The following is a 17,782-nucleotide window of genomic DNA, read 5'->3' as shown; positions in this document are numbered from 1 at the left end:
ACATTTTACATACATTTTGAAATGGGACATTCTGCATAATGACTACTTTTACTTTTGGTGCTTCAAGTACATTTTTATACAGTTACTTTTGTACTCAAGTACATTTTGACAAGTACATTAATAGCAACGTGTGTGTGTGCCTGTGTGTGTGTGTGTGTGTGTGTGTGTGTGTGTGTGTGTGTGCGTGTGTGTGTGTGTGTGTGTATGTGCGCGTGCATGCATGTGCGTTCGGCCGTTTGCACGTGTGCGTACAAAGGGACTGATAGCAGAACAATGAGCGTGCATGAGCATGTGTGTGCGTGTGCGCGAGTGTGTGTGCACACGTGTGTGTGTGTGTGTGTGTGTGTGTGTGTGCGTGTGTGTGTGCAGCCAGGCAAACTGATAGATAAATACAGCTTTAATAACAGCCCAGTGATTCACTTCAGAGGGCTGGCTGCGGCCGACACAATGGACTGGACTGACCGCACCACAGATAAGATGACCTGCACTCAACCGCAGCTCCAACTACAAAGGGCCGCTCCGCAGAGCACAGATCTCCGCCAGGGCCTGACCCGGCATGCAGGGGCCGTGGCCAAAGGAAACATTTCTTTTAGGGCTGCCAGTGCCTTTCTGTCCATGGCTTCATGGACACTATATCAATTCAATTAAAATGAGCTTTAGATATCCAAAGCACTCCCCGGATCAAAAACCTGCGTTACGTGGATAGGATAGTGTGCAGTGGATTACAACTTTAAAGAAGAGGAAGAACATCCGCACACCAGTTTGTAGAGCTCCGAGACTTACTTTATTTAATGACAACGAATATGCAACGTTTCGACCGTCTAGGTCTTCATCAGGAAAAATATGATGCCTGACATTCAGCACCTGGCCTGAATATAGGCATTGAGATGTGCACACAATCTTCTCTGTGAAATGATTACAACTTTAACCAGGTTGGATGCCATAGCCGTTAAGCCGAGGTGAATTTACCTCGTAGAGGGTGCCTAAGACGTAGGGCCGAGTTTTGTTTAATCCACGTTTATCGGCGAACCAAAACCCCAAAAATGCGCATGTTTGTAGCATTTTTAGCTAGCGACAGATCCCGACCACGTAAAAACGGCCAAAATCCCCGCGTGCATGCTGTCTTTATTTGCATCATGGCTCATAATCTGGTCAAAATGCGATATTCAGGGCTGCATAAGACCCTAATTTGAGATCCGACGATCAGAAACGATGATCAGACACAACCACGGAGCTGGTGGCTGATCCGTAATGGCCGACTTCTACTTCCGGTAAAAACGGAACAAGAGCAAGAGCTTCTTCTTCTTTCACTTTTCGTTCAATTTGTCTGGCATCCAGTTCCCAGCGCCCCTACAGGCTGGCGGTCACTAAGGAGTTAAGCCCGAACCACACCGAAGGATCGGGACAAAACGTTTTTTTTTTTAAAATGTAAACCACACCAATGCAACTCATTGAGTTGCAACGTGTTGCATGGTGTGGTTGACTTTAAAAAAACGCTTTGTCCCGACCCGACCCTTTGGTGTGGTATGGGCTTAAAGTTGACGATTGTCACAAAAAATAATTGCGATGGTGACGTGTTATAAGCTTGCAGATCTGCTATTTCTGGAAAATGTTTGAAAATGAATGTAGATTTTTTCAAAAATGATTGACGATTATGCAAAATAATTGCAATTATCAAAAAAAAAATGTGATTAGGCGATTATGTAATAATTGTGACAGGCCTAGTGGAAACGCGACATTAGGGCTGCCTATATCGTCTTTCAACTGCATACTTTCTGCTGTAGACTTATTTTATGGATGAAATGTGAGATGTGAAATGTTGCGAGCTTATAGATCAATACTTTCAATAGCCCGGGGACACCCTGGGCCCAACTCAGGGAACAGTGGGAGTCCCCACCGGAACCAACTTTGAGAACCATTGAGATCTATTTCATAGTCGGCTGTACACTGATTTGTTTAGCTTGAAACTGTTATGATGTTCTCTGCTGGACTGGGGGATCATTTATGGGAAAAGAAAATGGCATTTTTCTCTACAAGTGTGTTGCGTGTTTTCTGTAAGCCTAGCACCCCCCCATCCTCCAGAGAGCACCTGTCTTATTCATATTGATCCCAGCATCAACTTCTTCATTCCAGCCTGCTACAGTCACTGATGCGCACATGCACGCGCACGCACACGCACGCACGCGCACGCACACGCACACGCACACGCACACGCACACACACACACACACACACACACACACACACACACACACACGCAGGTGCACAATGCACACACACTCATGCAGGTGCACATGCATGCACGCAGTGGTGGAAAGTAACTAAGTACATTTACTTACTGCTGCTATGTGCACTACTTAAGTATAATTTTTAGGTACTTTTATTGAGTATTTCCAATTTCCAATACTTTTACTTCAACTCGACTACAAGATGTTACTTGAGTAAATACTGCAAAAGTATTGGCATCATAATATACTCAAAGGACCAACAGTAAGTGCTCATCATGTAGAAAATACTATTTGACAGATATTTTCAAACGTTTAAAAAATAAAAACGTCAAAATATTTTGAAAATAGCAGATCGCAACGCAATAATGTCCATTTGCGAACAAAGTATGAAACAGGGTTTAATTGGTCAATGTATGTTTTGTATTAGCCTAATAATCAAATGTACAAAATAACGTGTGTGTGTGTGTGCGTGCATGTACCTTTGCCCACAGTGTGGGGACCCGGCCATCATAGATGCAGTTGAAGATCTCCTCTAAGTTGGGTGACATCACCACCAGACCTCTGATTCCCTGTTCCACTTCCAACAGGGATGACCTGTGGACGCACGCACACACACACACACACACACACACACACACACACACACACACACACACACACACACACACACACACACACACACACACACACACACACACACACACACACACACACACACACACACACACACACACACACACACACACACTTGATTGAATACTTTATTAGACAGAATGTGAAAACAGCAACAGTCAAACACTTGGTCTAAAAGGATAGCACCAACAAAAAGTCCTTGCGGTCTTGTATTCAATTCATAAACATGACATGAAAATAAAAGGGGTGTAAAGGGGGGAGGGGGGCGATGCTCTACTGTCTAAGGGAGAAATGATTATTTCCTATCCCTGTGGCCTACTGAAAGGTGGATTATCAGGCCTGTTTTAAAGGAAGCCAGTGATCTGCATTTTGGAAGGAAGGGGTCAGGGCATTCTGAACTTGGTGACAGGGAAGGAGAATTTACCCATGTTTTAACTTTTAAGTAAGTGAAGGAAGTGTGTAGATCGAAGTGACAATGCACAACCTTGTGGGGCATAATAATCAAAATCTACAAAATAACTAGTGACAAAGGTTTTCCAATAATTTGCGGCGGAGTAAATGTGTATAATATTTGCCTCTGAGATGTAGGGGAGTAGAAGTAAAAGCACTGAGAGTTGTAAATATAATAATAACAAAACCTCAAAACTGTACTTAATTACAGTACTTGAGTAAATGTAGGCCTACTTAGTTACTTTATAGTTCATACCCCTGTGACAAATGATGCTCAAACTAATAAATCTGGCTTTTCAGTTTTCATTCTTCTTCTTCTGTTGTCAGTGTGCGCTCTCAGTGCATTTCTCAATCCGTAGTTCAAATATGTGCTATACTATTTGCTCAGATTACAGATATACAGTTGTAGTTCTTGCAGTGCGCTAGGCTATTTGAGGATCACTGCTTCAGTGCCATTATTAGGGTATTTCTGAATGCAATCCACACAAACCCTGTCAGGTTTTGTTCCTCCAAACACATTGGATATGGAAAGCCATTTTCACAAAGCTCAGATCTGATTATTTCAGACTGAGAATGCTGTTGGCACAATATGTTGGTGTGGAGCAGACTGTGGAGCCAGCAGGTGGTCCATAGCAATTCAGTTCAGTTCAGTTCAGAGTGTGTGTGTGTGTGTGTGTGTGTGTGTGTGTGTGTGTGTGTGTGTGTGTGTGTGTGTGTGTGTGTGTGTGTGTGTGTGTGCCTCTCTGTTGACTCACTTGTTCACCTTGTTTGACTTTCTATACATGGAAACATCTCACTCCTCCAGTGTGCGACACAGATTCCACCAATGCACAAAGACACACGCGCACTATGCACTGATTGCACGCACACACACATGTGCACGGCACGCATACTGTACATGCACACGCGTGCACAAACATGCACAGTACATACATTGTCGGCTATAATAAATAAAAATATTGTAACTTCGTAAATCAATGCCCTACCTGATCATACTACAGCGTCACACAAAAGCATCTAAAGTAGCAGATCCACAATGTTTCCAGCTTGTAGATCTGCTACTTTTGCTACTTTTTGAATCTTTGAAAAGTAATAGTTTTGGACATACGAGGTAGACCAGAAAGATAGAGACCATGTATGTACATTGTACAACCAACAAGTAGTTCCTTTTCCCCCCTTTTTTCACATGTTCTTATTTGGATCATGAGGCCCAATTACAGAATGTCAAGTCTCCAGGTTTTCTTCAAAAATATGTATGACACTTAATTATTTATGACACTATGGCACATTCGGAGTTCCCTAGCACTAGTGGTTGTCAAATGTGTTATTTTCAAGGAGCCCTTTAACTCTGAGAGTGTACATATGGAGCCCTAATGGACCTGTAGGGTTCATTTGTCTCCATTTGCACACTCTCAGAGTTACAGACCTGTCACCTGCTTTGGTCATCCAGGGCCATCTCTTTATGTGTTACTGGTAATATTATTGTCCGCTCATTTCTGTGGCAAAAATAAATCCACCACAAGCAAAGCATGGCGATGGCAAAGTGAGGTCCATCCAGGGTAAAAAGTAGGGCTGGGACTCAATAAATAAAAAATCGAATTAATTTGAGGCATCGTAATTAATTAATCCAAATTAATCGCATGTTAATCGCATATCAATATTTGACCTGAGAAGCATTTCTTTCAATTTAAACAGATTTTGGTATACAAGTAAATGTATGAGTGAGTTTTTTTTAAATATAAATGTCCCATCCACTGGGCCAAGCAAAGCGGTATGATCGGTACACCTGGAATTCGTCCAAGGTTCCGTGGGCAAGAACTAAAGCACGATTAAAATGACAACAATCGCGTTATTGTGTCTGTAAATTAATTAATCAAAATGAATCAGTTAAAGTCCCAGCCGTAGTGAAAAAGTAATAACCAGAGTGTCCTTACTTGACGGTGGTCAGCAGGGCGTTGTACGCCTGGATCTCCTGCAGCAGCAGCGTGTTGAGAGGAGACGTGTCGTCCTGGAGCATGGTCCTGGTGTGAGCGTAGTCCATCAGCGCTGGGAGCTGAGCACGCAGCTCCGCACACAGCTCCAACACCTGGACACCAAGGATACAATAGATTTATAATGGTTTTAATAACAGGAGCATGGTCCTGGTGTGAGCGTAGTCCATCAGCGCTGGGAGCTGAGCACGCAGCTCTGCACACAGCTCCAACACCTGGACACCAAGGATACAATAGATTTATAATGGTTAAATAGTTAATAATATAAATAGTTTTTATAATAGTTTTAATAACAGGAGCATGGTCCTGGTGTGAGCGTAGTCCATCAGTGCTGGGAGCTGAGCACGCAGCTCCGCACACAGCTCCAACACCTGGACACCAAGGATACAATAGTTTGGGATTTTTCATTATAGTTTAGTTTGAGTTAACCTATTTTGACCTGAGATCAGATTCTAAAAATGCCTTCTACATCCTGACAGTTTTCTGAAAAAGCTATGTTTCTATGTCAGTCGTTCTTCTATTTTTCAAAAATAGCAGACCTACAAGCTCGTAGCGTGCCACTCGGTGGCGCGCTATGAGCTTGTAGATCTGCTATTTTTCAATAGCTAAAGCATAACCTAATGCTAACACCAAAAGGGGTTCCCGCCCAGGTTAATTTGACTTTTTTCTTATTTTTTTTAGAGCAGGTTTGCTAGTTTTAGTTGGGGTGGCGGTGGGAGCAAACAGTGCAGAACAACAACCAGGAACCATAATATGCAGAAGGAAGGCCGGAGGAATGCATGCAGTCTAGGTGAGCTTAAATACCCCGCCCAATTGGTCAGCTGACTGCCACATCAGGGTATGGGCATGTGTGGGTCTTGCAAACACTGTATACAATATACACCCACATAGAAATGCAGCGTATTAACCCTTTCGAGTATATGCATGTGCCCTTGAGCACAGCATGAAACCCCTCAAGTATATCTGACTGAACTAACTCCGCAAGCTACGTATCATTTTTAGTTAGTTTTGTAAAACACACAATACAGTTTCAGATAGTTATCATTTTTCTTTTCATTTTCTAGTTTTTAATGAAAATGTTATTCATCGTTTTATGTTTAGTTTTAGTTAACTATAATAACCTTCCTGGACACAACGATGACAGCAGGAGTTGCATAGCAGAGTCAGCGCCTATGTATGTCCTTGAGAAAGCCTCTGAAAACCCCTAATTTCTCCTGAAATCTCCTGGTTGGTGCCTTGAATGGTTTCCTCCGTCATCGCTGTATGAATGTGTGTGTGAATGGGTGGCATGTAATGCACAATCTATACGTAAAGCACTTTGGATAAAAGCGCTATATAAATGCACCATTTACCATTTATAGCAGGAGTGGACCCCCAAATTGAAACTTAGAAGACATTTTTGTAGAATCGGCCTTAGATCTAAATGGGTTAAAGTAATAGTTTTGGACGTGGGGTTTTCCAGCCAACGGTGCCGATGCGTCCTGTGTCTCTCCCACCGTCCCCTACCTTGTCCTCTCGGCTGGCGCCAGAGGCGGCAGCACCGCGGGAGTCCTGGGGCTGCAGGGAGAGCAGGGTGTGGAACAGGGCGCGGCTCGCGGCCACCTGGTTGGCCACGGCGGCGTTGGGGTGCAGGCCGAACACCTCGGGGTGCTCCGTGGGGGGCAGCGTGCCGACGTAGTCCCGGTAGTCAGCCGGGGTCCCGTCGCCGGGTAGGAAGTACGCTGGCAGGGAGGTCAGTCTGCAGGGCAGTGCAAGGTTATACACAGTGTTGATTTTGTCATCAAATTTTGATTTTAGTTTTCTCTGGAATAGTTTTCACTTAGTTTAGTCACATTTTAGTCACCTGGAATGTTTTAGTGTAAGTCTAGTTTTAGTCTACAACATGTATTTTGGCGGGCCTTGATGCCGTCATAATGACTGTTTTTACATTTGCTGAAAATAGACGATCTACGAGCTCACAACGAAAAAAGGCTGCAAAGACGACCCCGTGAACCGGCTCTGTGACCCAGAAGTAATCATCGGTAATTTCTATCTGGCCTGACAGCGTGTCGCGTGTTCGAGTCCCGTTCATGACGACCTTGGCCGCATCTCTCTCCCCCTCTTTCCTGTCAATCTCTACTTGAATCAATAAAGGCAGAAAAGCCTAAATCAAATCTAAAAAATAAAAAAATGAAGTAATCAATCAATCAATCAATCAATCCAGATAATGACACAGTCCCTGTACCACCATAGACCTCTGAGAGTACATAGAAGTCAGGGTTAGAGTTTAAAAGTATCAATTAATAATAAATATTTTTAATTCAACTTGTACAAGTGATTTAAAGAAGTGAAGTAGCATTGATCAATGATCAATGCTTCTGTATGTGTGCTGCCTTCAGTCAGTCAGTTTTGTATTTTGTTATTTAGCACCCCCTGTGTGTTGTTTTGTGTAACTGCATTTAAGTCATGTCTTAATTGTTAATGTCACCAGGACATTCTGATCATTGGGATCAAAGCACTTCAACAGGTGTGTCTAGTTAGTGCTCTTAGTGACAGCAGGTCAGGTTAATTAGGGCAGAGTGCAGAGCTGATCATTTCTACATGTACCAAGCTCAGAGAAGGACATGCTGTTTCTGCTCTCTTCATTTGACGTTTAGATCTTTGATAGCATCGTTGGTAAGAGTGCAAATACTTTTGATGTTATTATTTATACATGTTCTTACAATTAAGAGACATTTGTACAAGTTTTGTGAAGATTTAATACAGACACTTTGCATATTTAGGTAACAATGTTTGTACCTGCTTGCATTACTAATATGTGCTGATACATTGTATTGTGCAACATTATACTTACCGTAGTCTATGTTTGGGAAACATTTGGAAGTTTGTGTAACTTTTATATTGTTTTATGATTTACTCATACTCACCGTATCTACATTGTACTTGCATTCATGTGATTTATACTCATTATGATTGTATGTATGTTTTCTTTCTGTCAGTTTTACCCTACTGCCAGTGATTACAGTAAAGACAACTAGAACGTCTTTGTTGGTGTGATTATTGGGGATGGAGTTTATCTGCCTGCCGATTCATGCAAGGCGTGTGAAGGGGACAGGACAGTAAAACAACGCTTTCTGACGGACCAAACAGCGAAGAACGAGCTTCACAACAGTACATCACAACAGTGAGTGCCACAGTATACTGCATTCAGAGACGAATATTCTTCAAGGATGTCGGACAAAAGGTCATCTAAATCCTCATCTGAATCTGGATCATACCATACAAGGTCACGTGCCTCAAGCTCATCTAAAAGATCGAGTCGCTCATCCACTAGTGCAGCTGCAGCCTTGGCTCGTGCTGATGCCGAAGCTGCTAAAACGGAGGTTGCATTTATAATACAGGAGAGCAAAATCAAATTGGAAAAAGCACGTTTAGAGATATCACTTGATGCTCTACAAGCAGAGAAAAAAGCTGCAATTGCAGAGGCTAAAGCTGGAGCATTAGAGGCAATCATGGAGGAGCAAGATCAGGACCTCGGCTCCAACATTGATCTTGAAAGCCATGATCCAGTAGAGCGCACCAATCAGTATGTGAAACAGCATGCAGAGCCATCTACTTCTCAGGCAACAACAGCTTTAGGACAAGTCTCTGCAGACAATGTTAATCAACAAGATGCAGACAGTGTTGTACACCATGCACCCACAGATACTGTGCAGCATCCCATTCAGATTAAGGAATCCAGTCATGGCCATCATTCACCGGTGCGTGTTTCATTTGCTGGAACTCAAGTACAGCCCACGATGTACACTGATGCTCACAGGTCCCACTCTCCAGATAGGAAGGCCCATGCTCACAGGTCCCACTCCCCAGATAGGAGGCCCCATGAGCGCAGGTCCTACTCTCCAGATAGCAGGCCCCATGATCACATGTCACACTCTTCAGATAGAAAGTCCCAGAATATAAGGAGTTCAGGGGGAACCATGGATCACACAAGTCGCACAACTACGACTAGTCCTACTGACAGTGGGAGTATGTCAGAACTTGTCCGATTTTTCGCAAGACGCGAACTTGTGTCCTCAGGGCTTCTGCAGTTCAATGATCGCCCTGAGAATTACAGGGCTTGGAAAGCATCATTCCTAAATGCCGTACGAGGTCTAAACCTCACAGACAGTGAAGAGATGGACCTCTTGGTGAAGTGGCTAGGCATCGAGTCAGGCGAACATGTGCGAAGGATGAGAGCCGTACACGTCCATCACCCTGAGAGGGGTCTCAAGATGATTTGGGATAGACTTGACCAATGTTACGGGTCACCAGAGGTCATTGAGAGTTCACTGTTTGGTAGATTGGATAGCTTCCCTAAGATTGCTAACAAGGACCACCAAAAGTTAAGGGAGTTCGGTGACTTGTTAATGGAGCTTGAAGCTGCTAAATATGATGGAGAATTGCAGGGACTCACCTACTTAGACAGCGCCCAGGGCATCAGGCCCATTGTGCAGAAGCTGCCATATTATTTGCAGGAGAAATGGCTCTCTCAAGGTTCTAGGTACAAGGCTGAGTACAACGTTCCTTTCCCACCGTATACCTACTTTGTGGAATTTGTGTGCGAGCAAGCTAAAATGCGAAATGATCCTAGCTTCTCGCTCATCCAAAGCAGTGCTGACCCTCCAATTATGGGAAAGTTAGCTCCTAAGCCCAGCAGTCAGAAGCCTCCAATCTCAGTCTATAAGACTGGAGTGTCTCCTTCCACCTCACCTGACACAACACGTAGGAGTAAGGTGGATCCTACTAAGCAATGTCCCATACACAACAAACCTCACCCTCTCCCTAGATGTCGTGGATTTAGGGAGAACTCCATTGAGAATAGGAAAGCCATTTTAAAGCAACTTGGCATCTGTTACAAATGCTGTGCCTCATCATCACATCTGGCCAAAAACTGTGACAGCAGCATAAAGTGTAATGAATGTGGAAGCGAGAGTCACGTCTCAGCCTTGCACCCTGGGCCTGCTCCTTGGTCCGCACAGGCTCAATCCCCTGCATGTGAGCATGGCGGGGAGGAAGAGAAGGATACGGAAGAGACTACAGTTTCCTCAAGCTGTACACAGGTCTGTGGAGCAGAACTCACTGACAAGTCGTGCTCGAAGATTTGTCTTGTGAAAGTTTACCCTGCTGGTCAGCCGGGAAAGGCCATCCGGTTATATGCGATACTGGACGATCAGAGTAATCGCTCCTTAGTAAGGTCCGAGTTCTTCAACCTTTTCGGCATCAAGGGCTACAACTATCCTTACTCTCTCAAGACGTGTGCTGGTGTAGTTGAAACAAAAGGCAGAAGAGCACATGGATTCCGGGTTGAATCCATAGATGGACAGGTTATCCTCGACCTACCAACACTGATTGAGTGCAACGCACTTCCGAATAATCGCTCGGAAATCCCTACACCGGAAGCAGCAATGCACCATGCACATCTGAGACCTATAGCCCCCACGATCCCAAAGCTCGACCCTCAGGCTCCCATCATGATCCTGCTTGGCAGGGACATCATTCAGATTCACAAAGCACGGGAACAGATAAACGGGCCATGTGACTCACCCTATGCTCAAAGACTAGATTTGGGATGGGTGATTGTTGGCGATGTTTGTTTGAGTAATGTTCACAAACCAGTTACTGTGAGCACCTACTTTACCAACACTCTGGATACCGATCACCACGAACCATACCCTATTCGCTATGTCGTGAAGGAAAAGTGGTACAGCAGCAAGGTCCCAGGTCTCCCCATCCCTGACCATGTGGAGGTTCCCACATATGGAGATTACGGAGAACATGTCTTTCAACAGACCGAACACAATTACAAGATACCAAGGCCAGAAACAAGAGTGTCTCTGACAGACACCCTGCTCAAAGAACTCAGTGTCGTTTCGGATGCTTCAGACAAAACAATAGGAGCAGCTCCCTATCTGAAGATCCCAGAGGATAACTGTCACACAGGTTTTGACAACCCTACGGACCATGTTACAAGGTCCATCCCTGCCGTCTGTCTGCAAGACACCGCCTGGTTCAGCAGGCTTGCAGTCTTATCTCAGCCAGAGAAGACGTCTCTCAAGACAGCAAGCTTTGAACTATTGGACTCAGAACGGGATAAAGACATCTGCACACAAGTGACAGAGCTCACATCCACCGCCAATGACAGCAGACATGGATCTCAGCGCTTTGAGCGCTTCTCTACCTGGAGACCTCTAGTGCCTGTCTCGACAGATAAGCAGGATCCATTCATCCTCACTCCTGCCACACTACACACGCAGAAAATCGGCCCTTACTCAATTCTTCCAGGAGATTTTGACAGCAAGGACCTGTACAAGCGCCAGTGGCGACACGTGCGAAGCCTCGCCAGTACCTTCTGGGATAGATGGCACAAACAATACTTGTCTACCCTGCAGTCACAAAGGAAATGGACCTCCAGTAGGCCAAACATCCCACCAGGAACTGTGGTGCTCATGAGGGATTGTCAGTCCAAAGGGAATGACTGGCATTTAGGAATCATAACTCTTTCTTAGGACTGTCGCTGAAGTGGTATTACTGCTCTTCTCTGACGAGTATACTAGGAACAAGTGTCTTCTTCATTCACAGTAAACTGTTAAAGGTTTGAAATGTGGTATCTTGGGATACCAAGCGGGGAGTGTGCTGCCTTCAGTCAGTCAGTTTTGTATTTTGTTATTTAGCACCCCCTGTGTGTTGTTTTGTGTAACTGCATTTAAGTCATGTCTTAATTGTTAATGTCACCAGGACATTCTGATCATTGGGATCAAAGCACTTCAACAGGTGTGTCTAGTTAGTGCTCTTAGTGACAGCAGGTCAGGTTAATTAGGGCAGAGTGCAGAGCTGATCATTTCTACATGTACCAAGCTCAGAGAAGGACATGCTGTTTCTGCTCTCTTCATTTGACGTTTAGATCTTTGATAGCATCGTTGGTAAGAGTGCAAATACTTTTGATGTTATTATTTATACATGTTCTTACAATTAAGAGACATTTGTACAAGTTTTGTGAAGATTTAATACAGACACTTTGCATATTTAGGTAACAATGTTTGTACCTGCTTGCATTACTAATATGTGCTGATACATTGTATTGTGCAACATTATACTTACCGTAGTCTATGTTTGGGAAACATTTGGAAGTTTGTGTAACTTTTATATTGTTTTATGATTTACTCATACTCACCGTATCTACATTGTACTTGCATTCATGTGATTTATACTCATTATGATTGTATGTATGTTTTCTTTCTGTCAGTTTTACCCTACTGCCAGTGATTACAGTAAAGACAACTAGAACGTCTTTGTTGGTGTGATTATTGGGGATGGAGTTTATCTGCCTGCCGATTCATGCAAGGCGTGTGAAGGGGACAGGACAGTATGCTTGCAGTTTTTTGTCTGTTTATTCCCCAGCTTGTAATAGCGTGAAGGTCCACATGGTGGCACTGTTGGTCTGTGGTGATTCCAGATCTATATAATAAGAGGTAATGGGAGAACCACAACCTGCCACCTCATAGCAGCCGCACTGCGCTTGCACACACACACACACACACACACACACACACACACACACACACACACACACACACACACACACACACACACACACACACACACACACACACACACACACACACACACACACACACACACACACACACACACACACAGAGTAACTCGACCCTTTTCATTCCAAGCATTACATGAATTATTAGCCCACGGACCCCCATTTGTGTTAAATGGTGCATTTATATAACGCCTTTATCCAAGGCGCTTTACATTCACCCATTCACACACACATTCACACACCGATGGCGGTGGAAACCTGCACATCAGGAGCAATTAGGGTCAATTCAGTGTCTTGCTCAAGGACACTACGACACTAACTCTGGGGGAGGCCAGGTTTGAACTGGCAACCTTGCGGTTGCCATCCAGTCACTCTACCCCTCAGCCACTGCTGCCGCATTGGACTCTGAGAGGGTACACATTGATCCAAATGGACCTGGTTAGTTCCATTTGTACCCTCTCAGAGTTCCAGATCGACAAGGTGGCACCTCAGACCACATGTTGAGAAACACTGTGACTGTCCTATACTCCTCCTCCCTCCTGGCTCCCCAAGTAGACTCAGTTCACCATAGATCTGCTCTTTGGCTGGATCCATTTTCCAGGAGATGTTTTCAACACACACTCTTGTATCATGTGCCGTCAATCAGTCTTGTAATACCATGGCCAAAATAAGTGCAGCATTTCATGCTACCATTTAGGCACTCTTTCACCAGTGCCAGGCAAAATGCACAAAAAAGGCAGCGAAGAAGACCCCGACCCCACCCCGTGACTCGGAACCGTGAACCGGAAGCAGTAATCGGCCATTTTCGACCACAACGATCCGGAACTTCTCTAGCATTAAAAAACCCAATTATGCTAATCGGAGCCTCCCACAAATTATTTATTGAGCTCCTAATTCGTCCCTCACCTCATATGACCTCGTCTGAGCCTCGATACAGAGAAAAACGCCGCTAACGATCACCACCATTACAGGAGTCTATGGGGCCGCCATCTTGGTGAGGTAAAAATAAAAAAAACGAGCCAAGCAACCGTGGCCTAGAGATGTGGAACCCTACTTTGCTGTAAATACAAAATAGGTTATTTATACTATACTATAAAGACCATAGAACGTAAATATATACGGGATTGGCATGAAATGCTCGGTTTTATAGATGTAAATATACATCTATGGCTCAAAATGTGTTAAATTTGGAGATGTGATTGATGTGGGTGTTGCACACTGAAAATAGCTGATCTATTTTTTTGTCAGTACATTTTAATCTTTAGGTTTAGGGGTATAAATGCAAAGAAAAAAAATGGCATTCATGAAATCGACATCCTAAAAAGTATGGTAAAACATGTGTGTGTGTGTGTGTGTGTGTGTGTGTGTGTGTGTGTGTGTGTGTGTGTGTGTGTGTGTGCGCGCGCATGCGTGCGTGCGACTGCAGCCTCTCACTTGTAGTACGGCTGCATGACGGCGGCCTCGCAGAAGCAGTCGTTGCTGTAGGCGGCGATCAGCCGGCGGTCCCACTCGTCTGTCACGTGACCTCCGTAGGTGACCCCGGCGACCAGCGCCCGGAGCGCGTCCCAGGGCACCCCCTCCTCGCTCTCGTCCAGGCACAGCCTCAGCAGACTCTCGCTCGCCTATAGGAGGAAACAGACGGCGTTGATTTTGACAAAGCAATTTTGTTATTTTAGTTTTAGTCATTGTCGTTCTGATTTAATTTTAGTCGCATTTTTGTCATCTGAAAAGTATTAACTTTTAAAGGTAAAATCTTCTAAAAATCGACTAAAACTATAGTCTAGTTTTAGTAAACTAAATATCATAAGATTTTAGTTGACTAAATCTACAGTTGATTTACTCTACTATAAAATGGCTGATTTTACACTTGGATGCTTACAACGGGCCACAGCGCGGCACAAGCTTGTAGATCATCTATTTTCCGGAGCGCAAAACACCCGAGACCCGAGTGCAACCAAACATAACATTATTGTCCTTTAGTTCTCGCTAAAGTAATGGGTTCATAGGGTTTACGCAATTTTCTTTTTTTGACAAAGAGATTTAGTGTAGAGGGTAAAAAACGGTCCAAGGATAGATCCCTGGGAGAGTCCAATCAATGAAGAGGGTTTGTGTGGATAAGCCATGTTTGAGGACATTACGTTTGCAGCATGAGATCAGGCTTTCCTATACAGCAGGGCTATTCAACTGGCGGCATATATTTTTTGTCCTTTTCTTTTCTTTTTCAAAAACGTTTTTTTTTTGGGGGAACGAGTGTGTTATGGTGTGTGTGGTATTAAATGTGAGTTTACCATAATCCCAGTAATCGTTATTCCATCATATTCAAGGGCTTTTGGAGAGAAATGATGCAGCTAGATGCCTGCAGTCACTTTCAGTATAGAGCACCGCAGAGGGGAGCTGTTTCTGTGACTGTGACCAGCTGATGGTCGTTGATGCTCGTTAATGCATCAAGGAAGGCAATTATGTTGCTGCACTCAAATATGTCTACATTTATTCTGACAATGCGGCCCCCTGAACAATTTAGTTGAATAGCCCTGCTATACAGCATGGCAGTACATTTTCCTTCTCCTGGGGACCCTATATTTTCAAAACATTCATTTTCCGACTGACCCTATAAGCTTATTTCACAGGCTATCGCACAGGCTAATTTAACTACGTTCACCTTTCAGGGCAACCGCATCTACTAGCCAACCGGTTTCTATTCACCCGACCGCGATGCTAAAATGATTCGGGCAGGCAGGCCACGGCCACATAAAATTACCAGGCAGTCACACAGACCAGACATGAACTGCTGTATAATTCAGTGTCCCACTTTAACCACTTGAGCCCTAGCATCGCATCCATATGCTGGGCATAATCAGAAAAGGCAAACGTTTGGGGGAGAAAATAGCAAATCTACCAGCATCTACAGGGTCTAAATCTACACGAATCACAACGTATTGGATATTTTCAGGGTGGGGAGGAGGGCTTTGTAATCCCAGCTTCAGCTTCACCCAGCTGATGGCTGCTCAGATAGTTATGATGGTTCTCAGCAGTTCTGGCTGATAAGTCGGTTTTCGCAAAACTTGGCAACATGGTAGAGGGCCAAACGGTGAGGACACAAAGCCCACGACCATTGGCCAAAGGGTGGCGCTATAGCACTCAATTGCAAATGCAAACTTTGAACAAGCATAGCTCATGAACCGTTTGACCGCCGTCAATAAAACGTCAACACGCAACACGTTCGGCATCCTCATGCCGAACAACTTTCTTGTTCTGACTTTTGACCTCTGCTCTGACCTTTAAATCACATGCCAAACTGATTGTTCAAAATTGTTATTTGTGGGGATAGAAAACACATATGGGAGACCCAAAAACACAAAAGAAATTGAAAAAGTTGAATTTTATGTTATAGGTCCTTTTAATTTGAGTACCACCACTGCCCCCCTCCCCCCACCTTCAAGTAGCTGTACATGGCTGATTAGTGAGGTAAACAAGCGGTTAAAAGACACATAATCGGAGTCATTTAAATACAGTCTGCTCCGACATTAAGTCCTTATATGTCAACTTGTCTGTCTCCATTAGCCCAATCTGCTCTCAATGTGACAGGCCGTGAAATGGCCTTTCTACAGGAGTTTAGTCTGCGTTACGTGACGTGGAATAGAATATTGACAACTGCCAGCGCCAGGCCCTGATGATTAATTTAGCTGTCTCATCAACCCTGGCATCATCATCATCACCATCATCATCGTCATCATCAATAATAATGATAATAATAATATAGAAAGTCACTCACTTCACACACATGTATTCTGTCTTGCTGCGGCTAACCACCCTTCCTCTCCTTTCCAGGGCATATTATCTCCACCTCTCTAGATTTTCCTCCACCTGCTCACTGCTCTCACTACAGGTCACAATGTCATCTGCAAGCATCATGGTCCATGGGGACTCCATCCTGTCTAACCTCATCTGTCAGCCTGTCCATCACCATGGTCGAACAAGAAGGGGCCTCAGTGCTGATCCTTGATGCAGACCCACTTCCTCCTCTGTCACACCCATAGCACACCTCACTGTCACTGTCTTACAACTACATACATGTAGTTGTAAGACATACATGTCCTGCACCACTCTAACATACATGTCCTGCACCACTCTAACATACATGTCCTGCACCACTCTAACATACACGTCCTGCACCACTCTAACATACATGTCCTGCACCACCCTAACATACATGTCCTGCACCACTCTAACATACATGTCCTGCACCACTCTAACATACATGTCCTGCACCACTCTAACATACATGTCCTCCACCACTCTAACATACATGTCCTGCACCACCCTAACATACATGTCCTGCACCACTCTAACATACATGTCCTGCACCACTCTAACATACATGTCCTGCACCACTCTAACATACATGTCCTGCACCACTCTAACATACATGTCCTGCACCACTCTAACATACATGTCCTGCACCACTCCAACATACATGTCCTGCACCACTCTAACATACATGTCCTGCACCACTCTAACATACATGTCCTGCACCACTCTAACATACATGTCCTGCACCACTCTAACATACATGTCCTGCACCACTCTAACATACATGTCCTGCACCACTCTAACATACATGTCCTGCACCACTCTAACATACATGTCCTGCACCACTCTAACATACATGTCCTGCACCACTCTAACATACATGTCCTGCACCACTCTAACATACATGTCCTGCACCACTCTAACATACATGTCCTGCACCTGCACTCTAACATACATGTCCTGCACCACTCTAACATACATGTCCTGCACCACTCTAACATACATGTCCTGCACCTGCACTCTAACATACATGTCCTGCACCACTCTAACATACATGTCCTGCACCACTCTAACATACATGTCCTGCACCACTCTAA

General features: G+C 44.3%; 1 protein-coding gene across 1 annotated transcript in view; it reads right to left on the bottom strand.

Annotated features, from left to right (window-relative positions):
- Positions 1 to 17,782, bottom strand: part of dnah2 (dynein, axonemal, heavy chain 2) — a gene marked incomplete at its 3' end in the record, with an annotated part of 107,870 nt that overhangs the window by 7,876 nt on the left and 82,212 nt on the right. The window contains exons 37-40 of the mRNA XM_079490663.1: positions 14,310 to 14,497; positions 6,809 to 7,040; positions 5,246 to 5,397; positions 2,708 to 2,822 (exon numbers count right to left, since the gene is read on the bottom strand). Coding sequence (XP_079346789.1) covers positions 2,708 to 2,822; positions 5,246 to 5,397; positions 6,809 to 7,040; positions 14,310 to 14,497 — 687 coding nt within the window. The remainder of the gene's footprint in view (positions 1 to 2,707; positions 2,823 to 5,245; positions 5,398 to 6,808; positions 7,041 to 14,309; positions 14,498 to 17,782) is intronic.

Source organism: Electrona antarctica (genome assembly GCF_951216825.1).
Source record: "Electrona antarctica genome assembly, chromosome: 21".
Classification (NCBI taxonomy): Eukaryota; Metazoa; Chordata; class Actinopteri; order Myctophiformes; family Myctophidae; genus Electrona; species Electrona antarctica.
The sequence above is the reverse complement of the archived record's forward strand: the minus strand, read 5'-3'. Positions and strand labels throughout refer to the sequence as shown.